Below are 18,684 nucleotides of genomic sequence, written 5' to 3' on the forward strand. Positions count from 1 at the left end.
TGAGACCGACTGCAATAGAACCAATGAAATGTTGGCATCACCTGATTCTGTGTACTTGAGACCTATTCCAAATGATTTTTTTTTTCGTCTCGTTTGACTTTTGCAGTTATTTGAAGAGGCCAAAGAAATCCAAGGGGTTGTGGAAGCAGGGAAGCAGCTGGAAGAGACAAGCAACATTCTTTCTGTCGTCTGCCAGTAGTTGGACCCTGTCATTATACGATGTGATTCATTAGCTGGCGGTGTTTTAGGGAACAGGTGCAGTGAGGCCACAGGCTGAATAGTCCATGTTGATTGCCTAGTTGATCTGGCCTGCATGTAACTGATGAAGTCTTCATGTTCGGTGGTCTGCCCTGTAATTGATCCACCGGCCAAGAAATCAGTGGCCAACAGAACTCAGGTGGCCACTAACGTTGGGGCAAGACGGTGGTCTGTGGTGTATTGTCTCTATGATTGTCGGCCCAAAAAAAATGGCCAGTGGAATTCTAGGAGGCCACTAACTTTTGGTCCAAGGTGGAGCCACTGGCAGCCACCAAACTGGCTGCAAGCAGAATTTCAGGTGGCTGCTAACCTTTGGACCAGTGGAATGAAGTGGTTGTCTTTTGGCCTGTAAGTTATTGGCCTGCTACTCAATTCTTAAAAGACCTTTTTGTTTCTTAGACAGCCTGCTTTTTAGACCGGCAACTGCCAAGACACTAGCCAGTAGCAAGTGGCCACTCACCAAAGGTGGAAAACTGGGTGGTCTGGAGAATAACTGGCTGGCTGCCTGCTGGCTGGAAGCCTTTTTTGAAGGCCACATGTTAGCGGCCAGCAGATTCACACTTTCTTCTGGGTGATAGGTGCCTGGTATCTTCCCGGTATCATTTCTGGTAGCCACAATCCCAGGCCAGGTTGTCATTTGGCCTGTAGATTGCAAGCCACCGGCTGGAAGCCAAATGCATAACAGCTTGCACCAACAACGGATGAATGGAGAGATGTCATTTACCTAGACCAACTTTTATAGTACTTATCAAATTTCTTGCTGCAAATGGTATTTAGAGGATAAGCACAAATTTAGAATTTGTTGGTTATGCAAATTTTACCTGGGCACAAAATGAAATTGTCCAAGCTATGCTGTAGAATACACTTGTATACAGGTAGAAAATATTGCTAAAGTTACACGGCACTCTTGTCCAGGAGTGAAGGGAGTGAGTCATTGTGTAGCACAAACTGGTACTCGTTCCATGGTTGAGTAGTTTCCGGATTGTTTAATGTGCAGGGACCACCGGAGGGGCGCGACCCTCGTGATGAAAGGGTTTTTGGTGTCACAAGCTTGTTGAGCAAGCTGTGAATAAAGAAAGGACGCGGGGCACGTTTTCCTCCAAGTACTACAGCCAGCGTTGCTTTAGGCCGCCAGCTTGCCGCTCACTCTTCCACTGGGCTGGGCTGTGGAATTGCAAGTCCCGCGTGCGCAAGTTCCCTGTCAGAGGTGTCAAACGGAGAGAGACGACCAACTCTTGAAGGACATTTCTGCTAGGAATGCCAATTGCCATGCAAAGATGTTACGAATTTGGTCCACATTCGGACGAAAATTGGTCTCGTGTTCTCCACGCCATGCAATGTTCTCCACACCACACAAACATAAACCAGTGCAAGCAAGCACACTGCCTCTCATTAACGGTCCATTCAGTGCCATTTACTGTTCTCATATGGAGTCCCTAGACCACAAGTTTGGCATGCCGACTGCAGGGCCAAATTTCACAGAGCTGCCAAGCAAAAGACAAAAGTGCTCAGCAAATTCATCCGATTTAGCAAAACTTCAGCTGGGTGGCAGCACAAGAAACGTGTTAGGAGATTGTGGCCGGCGACCTACTTATGCTGAGCAGATATTTCTCTGTGCTCAGCGAAAATTCTGTGCTTGGCAGCCGTATGGAATCGGCGTCCAGACTGTGTTGGTGGATGCAAGAGCTTACCTGCAGAGGAGTGAAGTGGCAAGTACATCAGATGAATGGATAGTTAGCAACCAAGGCTTGTTCATGGAGTACCCGTCAACTCGCTGATAACGACCAGTAGATACTGGAGGTCTGAGCATTCCAAACAGGCATTCTTCTGAGGCTTCTAAGTTAATTAATCAAAGGCCCGCAAAATTGTTTTTGGGTCCAAACCAAGTGATTTTTTCCACAGTGGCCGGTCTCGCTTCTTCTATACTGTAGTTTGCCAGGGCCACTTTGAGTTGGGCCACTCTGAAGAATCCTGGAAGAGGTTTGTGGTGACCGAGGAGCCAGAACGGCTCGAGACCAGTCAAAGTTAGTTTACCTTTGTAATTTATTCGTAGACTGAATGTGAACAGTTGCACTTTGCATAAAGGCTGCAATTGGACATTGTTAAGAAAAATGAAAATCTGATCGATCAGATTCTTGGCAAGTTGCCAATACTCAATTGACAGTAAGATATTTACATTTTTAGCTTTTTGTAGAGAATTGTGCTGCCATAATGAAAAAGAAGAAAAAAGGACTCACTGACAGAGTATATTATAACATTGAGACGACTGTGTAAAAAGTAGGCAGATTTATTTTTTAAGAGAGAATCAATGTTACTTAAATTTACTAAATGTTGACCTTTTTTTCAGCACTGTAGTTTTCTGAAAGGTCTACAAAAACACAATCCTGTTTATTGTTTGCATTTTGTTGTTGATTTTGTTGTTTGGGGTCATTCTGGTGGCCACATTTTCCTTCTACGGTTGAAAGAGATTGTTATGTTGATGTAAATATGAAGGAGGCTGTGTTGGCTCTTATGCAAAGTGCATGGTCAGACTTGGTCGACAGAACCAAACAAAAAAGAGAAATCAGAGTTATTTTGAGATGGAAAATGGCGTGCAACAAATTTAACAGTTGATAAAAAAACCAAAGTGCAATAATTTCCTCCAATGAGTATGTAATCATGATTGTCACTAATGAGCTTTTTAAAAGTCAAATATGATGTTGCATGCATGCAAGTAGGGCACCCTCTGTTGGTTGCAAATGGCAGGCAACAGAGTGCTGTAGAAGAAATTCTTTTCAATGGAAGCAGCCAGTCGTTACCTAAGCAGCAAACTGCATAGTTTGATCTTTTACATTCAGGGGGAAAAAAAGAGGGAATGTTTCATTTTCTGAAAAAATGGTAGATCGTATTTTTGAAAAATTTGATTGGATGCAATACATGAAACATTTGATATTAAAACAATCGTTCAGTGTAATATGACGTCCAGCCGCCCTTTTCAAATTGCCAACATTGCGAGCTTTTAAATCATTCACTCTGGTAACTGAAAATGTGCCATTTTTATAGCACAAATCAATTCCTTCCCTGTCCAATTTCCGGGATTATGCCACCCCCCTCCCGGGCATACCACTTATGATTGCCAGACATGGTACCAATCTAGCATAGGACAGTCCATGCATTGTGTACATTGTGTTGTGAAAAGTTGTCCATTGAGGACATCTTGACCAAGAGTCATGAAGCTGCTAAACAAGTTTGTAATTCAATCACCAACCTACCGAGAACCAGTTAATAGAAACACAGACCACATAGTATTCCAACTGGTAACCTCTTTTTGCTAAGCATATGTTTTCTGTGCCCAGCGAATGTGTGTACTTAGTGACTTCAGTGAAATAACACCATTCATTCATTTTTACCAGAGCACTCGTAAAAGATTGCAAGTGATGCATTCGTCAAAATGGTACCTTGGAGACTGATATTGGTCAAGCTCAAGTAATGAAAAGTTCTCTTATAAGAAGACTGTCTGCTGTCCATTAAGACCTGCTTTCACAGACTTTGCCAAGTTTATAACAGTTCACATTTTATTGTCATCTGTATGTTCAGCCAAAAAAACTGTAATTAAAAATTCCCAGGGACACTTATTTTGATTGAGACGCGGAGCCACTACTTTTTTTTTCTTCAAAATTATGCAATTTGTTCATGACCCGATGTACATGTACTAAAGAGTGTAAATAAAAATTGCCAGATTATAAACTTTTATGTGAGCCAAAAAATAGTTTCAAAAGTTGGTGACTTAATTACATTGTCACAGCATCTTCATTTTGTATATACTTAGAGATATGAATTCCAGGGATTGTGTTTAAATTCACTATCACTGTTTTACTACGATTTCTTCTGCCTTTTAGCATTTGAAATCTGCCAGATCATAAAAAATCTAAAATTAAGTTCAAATTTTGTTTGCTTAGTCTGTTTTGCTTTAAGTCACTTATCTTCATGCAAACCCTAATGCGCATATGCCACATAAGTAACATCTTCGTTAGAAGCATTTGAAGAACAAAGTCATCTTTTGAATGGTTAAAGAGACTAGATGATAGTTTTAAGCTTTCACAGATTTTCATCTTTTCCAATGCTATTGAAACCTGTTTGATATATCTTTGTATGTATTCTTCCTGACCCCAAAACATAATTTATGCTCAAAATATGCTGTTGTTGTTTTTTCCCCACTGTGTTTTCATTGTGCTGTTTAAAATGTCAAATATACAAATTAACAATTTCAGCCAAATTTTCACCATGGCAGAAAATACAGAACCGAAACAAATCACAACTTCATTGTCTGTAATATAGAATGAGATCAAACATTCATAAAATCCACTGATTACAGAAGAGGAATTAATTGCCCATTTCCGGTGGTTCCTTTTGGAGACGTTTTTGAAACTTAAAACTCTTGTTTTAGAACAACTAAGCCTGTCAGGAGAATCGACAGCACGTCTGATTTGTGTCTAAAAGTTGATGACATTTTCTCTGAATTCTTTTTGATTTCACTGAGCCTGTACTTTTCCAAAAGCCGTTCGATTTTTCAAGTTATCACAGATTTTTTGGGACTTACAGTAGCCCATAATTATCTAGGCTTTCGGCCCATGCAACAATTTAATATACTGTACAGCACTGATGTACAACTCACTTTAAAGAAGAAAAAGCAAGAGATGTGTTTAAAATCGATACTTATGGAAATAAAATCGATGTTTTCAGCAATAATATGTGTTGTGATCATCGTGGTAATTATTTATTGTTGGAACGTGTGAATTTTATCCAAAAAAAGTGGTTGGAGTTGAGTTATGGACCTTAAAGCGGTTTTTATTGATTGGGGAGCCAGGGGATTTTATGTAAGCCCCAGAAAGCTAATGGGGTCGCAGAAAAACATCTGGGGTTTGTGTTAGCGGATTGAAAAAAGAAAAAAAAAGACCACTTTAGTCTGCGCTTAAGAGGTTGTAAACGGGTCCACTTGAACACTAACCAATTGAAAGTCCAGACAAACACTTAAGGTGTCGTCCAAACAGTGGCGCCGGTTGTTTGCATTTCCGAAAGATTTTAGCGGGCATTCATGAGGAGCACCTGTCCGTTAACACACAAACGGCCGCAACTTCCCGTGATTTGAGAGCGAACAAAAGGCCATTACCGGCCGCTAGTTTATTTTGGGGAGCATCATTATCCCACGGTCTCGGCAACAGTAGTATGGGCAGCCACGGAAGACAAATACTCCTAAAGATGTCACTCCATTGATAAACTTGGCTCAAAGTCATAAAGAAGAATTCAGTCGGAGTCTGTACCTTGAGACAACGTAAATAAAGTTATGGCACGGCAACTTTGGGGGAATTCCTGGAAAATTCTGCAATCCCACGGTCCTAAAAGCTGATGTTATTTGTAGGAAAAAAGGTGCTCCATAGGAATGAAGTTCTAAACTGAAGTTTGTAACCGGCAGACGACTATAGAGTCTAGTCGAGCGGGCCACAGTTGTCTACCCACAGTTCATCCATGTCTATTTAGAAGTAAAACCTGGTAAGTTTTCTGTCATCCAGGCTTCGTTGTATACTTTTTAATGCATGACGAGTTAGTGAAGTTAACCATATAAAAAAGAAACCATACGCTGTACATTTTATTGTAAAGTTTCCGCAAGTTACATGTACACTTTGCGTACCCCTCGCGTAGGCCGTTGTAGCCGACAGCTTAGTAGTACCACAGCAGTCGTTGTTGACCAGTTGACAGTGGAGTTGGCGGGCGGGGGGGACTTCGTGACGAGGAAGTCTGGGCAGTGCATGGCTGCCCTGACCCAAAGAGCAAGGAACAGCCTGACCCAACGGCTAACCAGATTCCAAGGACCGTTAACCACTGGCATCCAGTACTGTTTCTAATCCAAATTTATTTTATGGCAATTTGTCATGAATGGAATGGTTGACAAGGTGCATGCCCAGTTTCTGCTTGTGTCCAGTTTTCTCTTTTTTTCAGGAGGGAGTAGGTTTGGACATTCCAGAACTCAGAACTTGTATAATTTCCTTATCTGGTTAAAGATTTTTTTTAAATGAATGAATGGCTATGTCATTTGTTAGATATTTAGGGCCCAGTTTTCCCTCCATCAAAATGTAACAGCAGCTGGACAAATGACAGCGTAAATGACATGCTGATTTTTTTTTACAGTATCGATACAGCAGGTAAGAAGTCGTAGAGTGTGGAATAACATCAGGTTTATTTTCAGGAAGAGATTGTACGGTTTTTGATTCAAGGAAGATGTTATGGGTAAGACACGTGATGAAATGTCTTGGATATTGGGTCCATTCGGGGAGGGAGGGCAGCACGGACCTCGGGGGCTACCACAGGAAAACCTGGAATCATGAACAAGGCATATTTTTCCTGATACTTTCCATCATTACAGTTATTAAATAACGAGTTGAGAAAAAAAAGGAGAAAGGAAAAAGAAGAACAAATTTAATTTTAAGGTGGGGGGGGGCTCGAGGAGCATGCTTGGTATTTCCCCATTGGATCAGCTGTACTGCTAAAACATGAGTAGGACAAGGATTGAAGAGCATTGTGTTGGACAGTAACACTCAGAGCCAGTAAAAAGTTGCATCCGTGTGAGATTTTGTCACTGGCTAATCTTCTTTTTAGAATCATTTGTCATCTTCCTCAAAGAGTTTTTCGGATACTAAACATGGTGCCAATGGTGTAGATGATTCCCCTTTCAAGTCTGCACCTGGGGCACCGGAGGCATGGTCCCAAGGTCCAACAAAAAATGTGAGTGCCTATGAAAAAGTTGAGAGCCTACAAAGATACCACAGTGTGCTTCTCTCTTTGAATTTCCAGTTTGGGAAAAGCTACACGCAGTGCATGTCTATAGGTTATCAATGCTAGTTAACAGCATCGACATGATGCTAACCAGGCTACAATGACATTGAGGCTGGTGCCTGTGACTGAATAGGAGTCGGGCCTATAGAACACTGGTGCCTAGGGCCTGGTGTAGCTGCATAGGCACACCAAGGTTCCTGTGGCCTGGAAAGTCATGAAGAAGTCATGGAAATTTATTTTAATTTTCCAGGCCTGGAAAAGTCATGGAATTTTGTAAAAGTGACTAAAGTCATGGAAAAGTCTTGGAAATTTGTTTTCATTTTCCAGGCCTGGAAAAGTCATGGAATTTTGTAAAAGTGACTGAAGTCAAGGAAAAGTCATGGAATTTTTGAAACACTGTATGTGATTTCTATTCTCAGAAATAAGTGCATAAAATGTGTGATTGTATTTGCAACTGAAAAGGCCTAATAGTCCAAGAAATTGGGTTATTGGGTCATGGATTTTCATAATTTGGTTATGGGAAAGTCATGGAATTTAACTGTCCTTTAGGTGCAGGAACCCTTGGCATACAGATTACACGGATGGGGGAGACAAATTTGTACAGGTGTGCGTGTATTTGCAAAAGGACTCAAGACACTCGACTGTCTTGTGTGCCATAAATGTAGCTCCACGAAGGAGCAGTTGACTTTTTTGATAATAATTGTAAAAGGGAAGTTTAGTTGCCTTTTTCTCTGCCCTCCTTTCCTTCCAAAAGCTTTTAAAGGGCCTCAAACTTTAGCCTTGCCTTCCAAAAGGCTTTAAAAGGCTACATAAAGAAATTGCCAAAATTTAAGCCCCCCCTCCCCCCGAAAAAAAAATTGACCCCTCGTCCTAATTTGGCTATGGATCCAGCCTTGCAAAGACTTGCACCTTTTCAGCATACAAGCACTTAAATTTCATTTTATAATCAAAAAAGTACTGGTTCGCAGACTGCCTAGTTTTCAAGCATGATTGCTAATTAAGGCAAAACAATTTCTGCTTTCCAGTACAAGGTATGTGAAACTCGGGTGGGTAGGATTTGAGTGCACTTTCTGAAATACCAATTCTGTCTGCAGCAAAGTGTTCCCTGGTTAAAAAAAGAACAGCGAGGGAGATCGGGGGGGGCATTTGTTTCAAGTGAAGCGAATAACACTTCAAATGGGACTAGTTGCAGGCATCAAAACATTGAGCCTTGTTTGCACCACATCCGAACTAAGATAGGCACATTGTTTTTCTGTCTTTATTTCCAATTGATGTCACATTTTAAAACGATTTCTGCCCCCCCCCCAAAGAATCAGGGTTGTGCTGTCAAAATAGAGTACAGCAGGCAGAGAAACAGGAAACGTTATAGTGTGTAACTATATTTTTTGGGCCTTAGCTAATGTACCCCCTGTGGATTCTCATAAGGACTCAAACCACAACATTGCCACTTCAAAACCAAAAGCCCACCTAGTTTTCTTCATCAGATCCGTCAGTTTTCAACAAACAGGTCCAAACTCCTGACCTCAAGGAGAGGAATGTTCCTCCCCCACTCCCCATCTTCCCACTGGCCCTCACTACTCTAAGGGCCCATTGACCAATTACTTGCATGGTGGATTGGGCAATCAGTCACTCAGGGTTATTACAAGTAACAACGCCCCAGGTACCGTAAATAACACAGCCATTGAAGCAGGTGACAAACAGGTTGATTCAACCATAGAGCTAGCTGGGCTTCCATGATTCAACCTGCACTCTGCCATTGTTGCATTGGAATGCACAGCACACCAGGTGTCTGATTGTAAAGTGTCAAGTGAAATGTGGATGGGGAAATTTATGTTACATGGCATCTCTCCCTTCACTGGAACTCGTTTTCTCCATTAATTTTCGAGTGAGAGATTTGGCAACTCGTGGCTAAAAAGGGCTACTGATAAAGGGTTACACCTGAAGACATTTGTGGTGAGATTTGTTGTTTCAGAACAATTCTGAGCAAATACTAATTGCCATATTAAGAGTACTACGTATTCAAAAACTTACATCACAACTGGTTAGGTTTTTGTTCTTGTTTGCTTCTAAGTTCTGTTAATGCAGCTTTATACTGTTACACTCAGTTCTTGCAAATTTAAATGCATTCCACATTTGCAGCATATGGCACATGATTGTAGTGGTGTGGGGGGGGGCTGGGAGACACGTGGCCCCCCCCAATAAATTCCCGGTGCCCTCGCAGGTGCCCCCCTAGTATCAAAAACAAAAGGGATGAATGGATATTGAACAATGCGAACAAAACCCTGCCCCCCAAAAACACACCACTGAAAGCTGGTGCCCCTCCCATGAGATGCTGGTGCCCCTCCCATGAGATGCTGGTGCCCCTCCCATGAGATGCTGGTGCCCCTCCCATGAGATGCTGGTGCCCCTCCCATGAGATGCTGGTGCCCCTTTGTGCCCCATCCCCACTCGTAAAATCCTCCCAACTTGTAGGTTCTTTACCCCAACTAGACTGTGGCAGTTGCTTCAGGCTTGCCTTCACTGGAATTGTGAACATATCGTCAACCAGGGTTACAGGGCTGTAACATGTACGTGTACATGACATTGCCATCATCACTTGCAGTGGTTAATACACCCCAGATTGGCGTCAGATTTGTTTTGACAATTTGCTGCCAATTTCTCACAACAAATCTCTGTTGATAAACTAATTAGATTTGTGAGTTTTTTTCAAGTAGTCATGAAAAAAATACTTTTGACCTAAGGAAAAAGTACCGAATAAGCATGGGATTTATAATGTGGTCCCTTGTCCTGTTAACTTATTTTACAGAATTTTTCTCTTAAATTTTCAAATCAGGAATAAAGAGAGTTTTTTTTTTCCTAACCTGGAATAGTTTTAATCAAAAGCCACAATCACTTTAAAACAAAATTAGAGATAGTGGTTGTAACTAAACAGCTAAAGAGCTGCTTTCCTCTCCCCCCCCAAGAAAAGTAAACAGAAAACAGTAAATGTGCCCGATCGAAATCAAGAGCAATGAAAATTTCAACTTTTTGCTAACTTTGAGTAAATCTGGATATTAAATCAGGCTTTTTTTCCCCCTTGTGGTGGACCAGCCAATCTTACACAGTCTACTGGGGTACGGCGCTTCTTTCCAACCCAGCTTTTTGGGTATGATTAATCCATGGGTTGTACGGAGTTCAGGAAGGCCTGAAGGCCGAGGGGAAATCTATTCATTAGTGGAGTCTCCCCTGGCCCCGAGATGTGCGAGGTTGCTTGTATATATATTCAAGTACATGTAGGTTAAGTTGACGGTGGGAGGGGGGGGTTGAGAATGGAATTTGGGGACGTTGAACTTAATGCAGGCTGCTCGTGTCTTGCCTGCAGGCATTACGTCCACAAGGGGCGGAGCCTGCAAGTCAAATCATTTGCTCTACTGCATAACCGTGTGGAGTTAACAGGGAAAAAAAACCCTGAAATTGTCAGAATGTGTGCTCAACCTGAACCTGCATGAAAATTGTTTGACATCTGTCTTTGGTTATTTTTTTTTATAGAATAGTGCACACACATGTACACGTGTCAAAAACATTTTAAAACTTTCCATGCTCTGCGATCCTGATGGATGTGGTTTTTAAAAGGGCAGTGTAGTCTGGCCTCTGTCAGGAGAATGTTGGATTCCATTCCAAAGCCACCGCACTCGTCTCCCGATGACAGGCAGGGCACGGTTCTTAAAACATTGAGTCAGCCGGTTTTTATCAGAATCACAAGAGAGATATTGTGGTGTCATCGCCGCAGGCTACTTGTACCTTGATGTCATTTAGTGCTAGGATATTGAATGACTTTTATTAGGAGAAATGGAAATGTCAAAATTCCTAGCAGATGAACTTTCATGTAAATGCAAGCACACCGTGTATTATTTTTTTGCACACTTTCAAGGATTAAGGATTTAAAGTACATGTCCATGTACATGAATTACGTACTGTAGGCCTATCAAGTTCATGGTTTGTTTTGTGCAAACGATTAAGCCATTCACTACAGCAAATTACAAATAGTTTGAGACACATCTACTCAGACATATTAGTTCAACCACTGTGAATATATACCGACTGTCTAGCCATGTCGTCTGTGGTCAGTGATGTATAGCATATTTTCCGGAAACTTCAGAGTGCTTCCTGAAGTGCTTTTTAAGTCTGTGGAAACCACTCCATCGCTTCATTAAAATCAGGGATTTGCACAGCTGACAAAAGGCCGCTCAAGTTGCCCACAATAGTACATAAACTAGGGTACAGCTGCAGGGTACACGTACCCACTGAATTTCTGAAGAATGTAATGGCTGTGTCTAGCTATGTAAATTATTGCCTTTGGGGTCACATTGCATCGAGAATTGTAGAAAACAAGCCCTTTCTTTTTATGCTGTTCTCTGACTTGTTATTTACTGGAAATTAATAGGCATTTCTGTGTGTGTGTCATGTAGGTTTTTTTTCCCCAGTCCGGAAGAAGATTCAATGGGTAATCTTTCCCCTCTCTGCTCTCAAGGTTTTTTTTTCTTTGCCAGAGTTTTTGAGCATTGTGACAGGCCCAACCCTAGTACATGTATAAGTGGCATTTACACAGCTTGTTACATGTACCTGTACATGTACATTGACAGCACGTTTCTGTCCAGAAGCCTTGATCTGTGACAACTTTGTGCTGTGTTTGTGGAAGTTTTTCTAATGAGAGGCAAGTCTCTTTACACGGCCCAATCATGCAGTATTCAAACACAGTACACTTTTCTCAATTTAAAATAGACAGACAGTAGTGAAAGGTGCTCTAGATAGTCAGTTCGAAATTCCGTCTGTGTAAACACGGCAATAATTATTTTCTTGGACTGTGACCAAGTGTTTAGGACCATATGTTTACCTTGTATTTAGGGGAATTGAAAAACACGTTGGCATTCCAGGCATTTTTTTAAAATTCAAGAAAAACTCAGAAATTTCTTGGTAAACCCTTATTTAGTAATAGCTGAGTAGAAGCTTAACAACAGCCAGCCAACTGAACCCCCTTTTTGTGATCTCAGCTAGCGGGGCCAACAAAGACTGTGGTACTGAGTAAATGTATATTAATCAGTCTGGTTGTCAGACTTTGTTCAGAAAAAAGGCTTTTACACAGAAAGGACTTGCATACATGTACCAGTAGGTTTGGGGGGGCAGTCAGAAGTTCTGACCCAGTTGTGCGCCTGAGGGGCCTGTCTGCAAGTCTGTCAGGAATGCTGCCAAAATTTCTCTGTAAAAGCTCAACTTGTGTTTGTTAGGGGGGGAGAAGCATTTCTGTGGATGGGTTCGTGGGTGTTGCAGGCTTTAGAGTTTGGCATGCTACATGTACCCTATATGTACTTCAATCCCAAACCTGTGAAAGGTCATGCACACCTCTGCCCCTGCTACCGGGGGTATACCAAGTTAACTTTTTTCTCCTGTTAAAAAAAGTAACTTCACTATGTCACTTTTTCATAGCAAAGGGTGATGGTCGTACGTTGTCACTAGCAGATTTGTTCTTGTATTCCACTCTGGTATACAAGTCTCTATACTTTGTTTATTTACTTTGAGGTCAGTTAATACTTGGTATGACAGCAAGCACAAATTTAGATTTCCTGATGTCAGATCAAATATCAGTACTGGAAATCTGTAACAGTTACACGTAAACACACTTCAAATCGGATAAAGTTTGCTGTGTACGAGTGTTGATATTAAATTGGCCGCTCTTTTACAAAAAAAAAATTATTATTGCGTTTGTCATGCTGGTGTAAACCAGCCTTAATATTGCTCATTTTTTCTTTATGTCTTCTTCAAGCTAGCAGATCTTGGTTGTATGGACTTTGGAATGTCTTAGCCCTGGCATTCCAGCCGGAGAGTCCAACCACCAGCTGTGCATAGCGTGAAGGCGGGGTACTAGTCCAACATGGCTGCCTTGCCACGGCCCATCCTGCCAGCTCTTCTCTTGACCTTCCACCTGGCAGCCACTTCAGTTGGCCAGCTGGTGCTGGTCAACCAACCCTTGGAGGTGCCGATCGGCCGGACTGTCATGCTGGATGAGAGTGTGCTGGCGTTTCAGGCACCAGGCGAAGACGAGCAGTGTAAGGTGGAGGTAGCTGTGGATGAGCCATTTTATCAACGAGTGGGGAGGCTAGAACCTCAGGTACTTGTGTTCTCGAATCTGTTGCAGACTGTAACTTACATAACGTTCAACTTGGAGAAACCAGTAGTCAGTTTCATGTCTCTTCTAAGCACACAAAAATTGCTAAGCTCAAAACGGAAACGTGCTACATGTACATGTAAGCAATATGAGCACAGAAAAGTACCAAACATGGAAGAGCACTGTGCACAGAAAAGTGTTCCGCATGGGAAAGTGCTTTAATGGCATGCATGAAGGAGAAGTGAGCACGGAAAAGTGTTCCGCATGGGAAAGTGCTTTAATGGCATGCATGAAGGAGAAGTGAGCACGGAAAAGTGTTCCGCATGGGAAAGTGCTTTAATGGCATGCATGAAGGAGAAGTGAGCACAGAAAAGTGTTCCGCATGGGAAAGTGCTTTAATGGCATGCATGAAGGAGAAGTGAGCACGGAAAAGTGTTCCGCGTGGGAAAGTGCTTTAATGGCATGCATGAAGGAGAAGTGAGCACGGAAAAGTGTTCCGCGTGGGAAAGTGCTTTAATGGCATGCATGAAGGAGAAGTGAGCACAGAAAAGTGTTCCGCATGGCAAAGTGCTTTAATGGCTTGCACGGAGGAGAAGTGAGCACGGAAAAGTGTTTAGTACGTAAAAGTTCCAAGCACAGAAAAATCCTTGGCATGGAAATGTGCAAAGCAAAAAAAAAATGTAAACTTGTATGGAAAGTGCTCAGTACAGAAAAATGCCCAGCATGTAAAAGTGCTTAGTACATGTACGTACGGGAGAATGCTAAGCACAAGAAGAAAGTTAGAATAGAAAGATACCAAGCAATTCACGTGCTGAGCACAGGAAAGTGCCAAGCATACATGTACATGTATCTGTAGCAAACAAAAGTGCTTAGCAGAACCAAGAGATCAGGACAGAATGGCCCAGGTAGTGAGGCATAAATAAAACTGATTACCATCCAAAATGCACATGTGATATACATAAATGCAACAAGTTTTCTTCAGCCCCTAAATTTGGTGGGCAATATTTAATGCATAGGAACATCATTGGATTGTGTCCTGAGCACAATTTTATAGCGCTGTTAGCAGAACCGTTGCGCCCACTGTAGCAGAAAATTTTGCTATAAACGGGGAGCACTATGGCAGGGGTGAATGTTCCTCCAAGGTAAGTGTGCCTCTTGTGAAATAAGTAGAGCCTAATTCAGGGTAAAAATGTTAAGCTCGGCAGCGGCATGTAATAAGTGGGCAACTGTATACTGGCAGGAGGGTCATTTCATGAGGTTGGGGCACAATTTGTGTCCTTGTTACATGGGTAACTTTTACCACCTGTCACGACCTGTAGAGTAGGTCATTTACTCTGTGAATGTAACACACACCTCTGTATTCAGCCTTGCAAAATGTATAATTTGAAATCCACAAGCAGGGAAATAATGTAGCTGTTCATTTTTTAGGGAACCCACATAACAATGGACACCATCACAAATTGTGTCCCAACCTCATGGAATGACCCAAGAAATAACTTTCAGATGGCTTTTGATCTCACTAAACTAAATCATTTGGGTGCATCACAATCCGCCCAGATACATGCACTATGAGTCTGTGGACAAGTGACACCAATTACGTACAACACAAGCAGTATGCACGATTTATGTTTGCCGCAATGGCATAGATTCTCAGGGCGTCTGGATGGGGTCAGAGTGGCTTGTGTATGACTTGATTTATTCTCAAACAGCCCGTCAGGAATTGCTGTGGCTTGCGTGTCTAACATTGCTGCCTTCATGGAAACAACAGCTGGGCGACATTGTCCAAAAGCTTGGCAGTGGATACCGTAGCTAGGATTTTACCTGGGGGGGTGGACAAAGGGAGCACCAGCATCTTATGGAGGGTACCAGCTTTCAGTAGTGTGGTTTATTGGGGCAAGTTTTTGTTAACCTTGTTCAATATCCATTCGTGTTTTGTTTTTTTCCAGAGGGGGGCACCTGGGAGGGCACCAGGAATTTTGTGGGGGGCACGTGCACCCCAGGCCCCTCCCCCTATATGCCACTGAAGCTTGGCGACATTGGCCCAGTCAAAAATGTGCAAAGTTCAAATAGCTAGACCCCTCCCCCCCAGCGTGAGCTGAGTTTACAGTCGGAGCCTGCCTGAGGTATTAGCCTGAGTCCACTTAGCACATTTAGACTGTGGCAGTGTTGCGGCCTCCATTTGATCTGAGAAATATTTACATTGGTTTTCCCTCCTCTTGCAGTTCATTTAAGTGACAATTTAATGTGTAAAATAATGTGCTGTCATGACATTTGGCCCTTGAAATATACACCACAGAGTGATGAAGACATGAAACACGCCAATCTGGATTTGCATGTCAGTGGCTGAATTTCAGAGTCTACACATTTCGGACTGGACAGTACTTGTTCATGCCAGCAGCGTACGGGCATACTCCTTGTAAAAAGTTCAGCTCTGGTAAAAACAGGTTCACAGTTGGAAAAAAAAGAAAGTAGTCAATAATTTTCTACCTGAGCCCATACATGTACAGAGTGGTTTGGTGCCTGTTAAATCTTAGACTGAACTCTTTCAAGTATGTTGCTTCCCATCCATTGATGCAGAGTACATTGAAAGTCACATTAGAAGTCATTAAAATGGAGACTTGTACCGGTAAATCAGTTTGAGACATGCAGGGCATATCAGAACTAAAGAAAAATCCGGAAAAAATCAGTAACTTACATGTACATGTACAGTAGGTTGTCAATTTATTAGTTCGTTCTGATTTTTTTTGGAAAAAAATTTGCTCTAACCCAGTTTTTCTAATCCAATTTATCCCAATTTTCATCAATGAAATGAAATCACTGTTGTTTTATCCGCTGTTTCCTTTGACTCTGATAAATTATTCTAGTCTTTCAGAAATACACATGTCTAGACTTTCAAGAGGCCGTGGCCTCCTTAACTGTGGTTTTGGCCTCTGTGACCTTTGAGATTATACACATTTAGATTTTCAGATGGCTTTACTCTAAACTAGGAAATTGGCCTTGCCCTTTTGAGAAAGGTTGTGGCTCTGTAATTCATGTACATGTTGGTAAATGTGTTGTGCAAAAGAATTTTGGCTGGTGCTTTTTACTTTGAACCAGAAAAAAATACTCTACAAGTTAAAGCCACTTTAAAGCTGGCTTTAAATTAAAGTTTAAGCCCGCGAAACTGGAATCATCTTGAAAGATTTGATAGGACTGTTAAATCGTTAAATTTCGGGACAAAACCATTCCCATAAATTGCCTGCACCAAATTTTGGATGGATTGTACTGTGGAAAAGGTACATGTACCAAGTAACATTTGGATGGTATAGTGTGATTTACTATTGACCATGTGGATGTATACACATATATTGCCATCTTTTAGATGTAGAAATCATTAATTGATGGCTCTGAGCTTACACTAAAATTCGATTGAATTAATCTTTGTGTAGCTGAGATTTGAAGAGGTGGGATTCCTCTGCCTTGTGCCCAGTCTTACACGTAGCTTTCAATTCAATTCAATTCACATCTTGTTTATTAATTCAAATCTTGTTTGTTAATCACTCTCTTTGCTGCTTAGTGGCTGAATTGAAAACAGCCTACAAAAAACTAAAAATTTATAATCAACAAAACCAAATGCTAAATTACAAAAGAATAGAAAGGTGAACTTAAGTAATGTTAAAAAAGTTAAAGGAAAACAATATATGTTATTCTTGCAACACTGCTTAAAAACTAGCATCTCAGAAATGGAGGTTTGGCTTAATTTGCTAATATTGAAATTAAAATACTCCAGCTACAGCCAGACCGAAGTTTAATTATGACATAAAAGAAGGAAAGTACTTCATTAAAAAAGGTTTTAAAAAAATCCTCTATTTTAAGGTCAGTGTATTGAGCACCCGGCTTCGTGTGATGACCAGAAGCTTCAATATCCGTTCCCCACAGCCAGGTTCCTAGTAGACAACCTTCCGCAATTTCCTCACAAATTCCCCGGATTTGACCAGCTTTTCGTTACGTGGCAAGTCCCACCACGCTACTGGATGACTCAGGATCTTGTGTGCATTTCTGTAGCCATGGTAGCCTCATTTGCTTTCCAATTATTGGTGAATCACTCACCACAGTACTGGTTCCCTGATCGTTTTTAAAATACATGTAGACTACATGTGTAATTGGATTTTAGATGATTTCAAACCTTGTTCATTATATCTTGATGTAGGGAGACTTACATGTACATGTACCGGTACTTTACGTCTGAGGCAAATCTTGGACAGCTATATCTTATCACATGCTGTGTTGAAAACTCTGTCATACACCTTGTATTATTGTGGCAAATGGTACATATTCATAGCATGTACATGATGCACACAAGTGAATGTTATTTCCATTTGCAGGCATGCTGGATTACTCTGGTACATGTATGTCATGTATACATGTACTAGCATGTGGGCATACTCAGCTACTAGTAGATGAGAAAAAAGTTTTATGAAAAACACAGATGGCTTTTTTTTTAGCCCTCGAGGCAGTGTGAAAAAAAGGTCAGTTTGCATGTATTATTGTAGATGTTTGATCTATCAATCTCTTTGATAAATGCCACTTGCTACTGGTGTGTCCAACTCAGAGAAATCAGAGGGCTTGAGGAGAAGCCTTTGGGGAAAATAAATCCGGTGTTTACTTTGTATATATACATGTAAGTCCTTCCGAAGTTCAGGTAAATCATTCCCAGAGGTCCAAAGGACAGGTTCAAGCACACTCCAGCAATTTCTTTTATATCCCCTTTGGGAGGTCGTGCCTAAAAGGGGCAAGTTTTCCAAGCCCAGGCTGGGAAACCTAAAACTTTTGTTACAGTACATTTAGAGTGCGGTGCTTATCAAATTTCACCGTGGTTGAGGATAGGTTACATTTCTCGGAGGAATGCCAATGCACGTGCATCATTTGCAAATTGTTCCTTTGTACTTGTACCTCAAAACCGATAGGTGAAATCAGCCCTCACGTGTACATTTGTATTTGTTACCTCTTGTCATGCACCTTTTTGCCATGCATTTATGTACCATCAGCTTAAATGCTCATTAGTCAATCTTAGATTTGCAGCTTGCATTTATGTGGTCATAGATCTTTGCACTAACCATGAAAATTCCTTCACTGACCTGACTGAAAAAAATTTGAGAATGTAAGAAAAGTGCCTTCCATGGCTGTAAATGTATGTGGCAGAGCTAGAAATTTGTTATACTTTTTGTAAGCGTCTTTTCGTAGGAGTAGTTCCCCTCTAAAAATACAGTTCTTGTTTAGAGTTCCCCTGTATTTTTCTAATAGTGTATCCCCCTGTTTATTTACTTTGGCCCATGCTTCTACCCATATAACTTGACCCCAACGCTCTGACCATTTAGTTTTGAAGAGCAAATCAGCAGAGACACTATCACTGCTCATGTACCGGTATTTGTCCCTCCTCACTGGAGTGGGTGTTTCTGGTTTCTGTCTGCTTCTATGAGTCAGTGATCGAAAGT

The 18,684-nt window shown here is 41.5% G+C and overlaps 2 protein-coding genes across 4 annotated transcripts in view; both read left to right on the plus strand.

Annotated features, from left to right (window-relative positions):
• The window catches only part of LOC110985175 (rapamycin-insensitive companion of mTOR-like), a 55,217-nt gene extending 50,229 nt beyond the window's left edge, over positions 1-4,988 (plus strand). Inside the window, exon 31 of the mRNA XM_022246014.2 lies at positions 107-4,988. Within this exon, the coding sequence (XP_022101706.2) occupies positions 107-199 (93 nt within the window). The 3' untranslated portion in view covers positions 200-4,988. The remainder of the gene's footprint in view (positions 1-106) is intronic.
• Positions 4,989-5,410: 422 nt separating this feature from the next.
• Positions 5,411-18,684, plus strand: part of LOC110985173 (FRAS1-related extracellular matrix protein 1-like) — a 29,950-nt gene continuing 16,676 nt past the window's right edge. Inside the window, exons 1-2 of one of the 3 annotated variants that reach the window (XM_022246012.2) lie at positions 5,411-5,787; positions 12,873-13,213. In XM_022246012.2, the coding sequence (XP_022101704.2) occupies positions 12,977-13,213 (237 nt within the window). In that variant the 5' untranslated portion in view covers positions 5,411-5,787; positions 12,873-12,976. Of the gene's footprint in view, positions 5,788-6,916; positions 7,018-12,868; positions 13,214-18,684 lie in introns of those variants that run through there. The other 2 variants (XM_022246011.2, XM_087144432.1) reach the window with 2 other exon arrangements.

This window comes from Acanthaster planci, linkage group LG12, assembly GCF_054643075.1.
Source record: "Acanthaster planci isolate LZ-2023a linkage group LG12, COTS_SCS, whole genome shotgun sequence".
Lineage (NCBI taxonomy): Eukaryota > Metazoa > Echinodermata > Asteroidea > Valvatida > Acanthasteridae > Acanthaster > Acanthaster planci.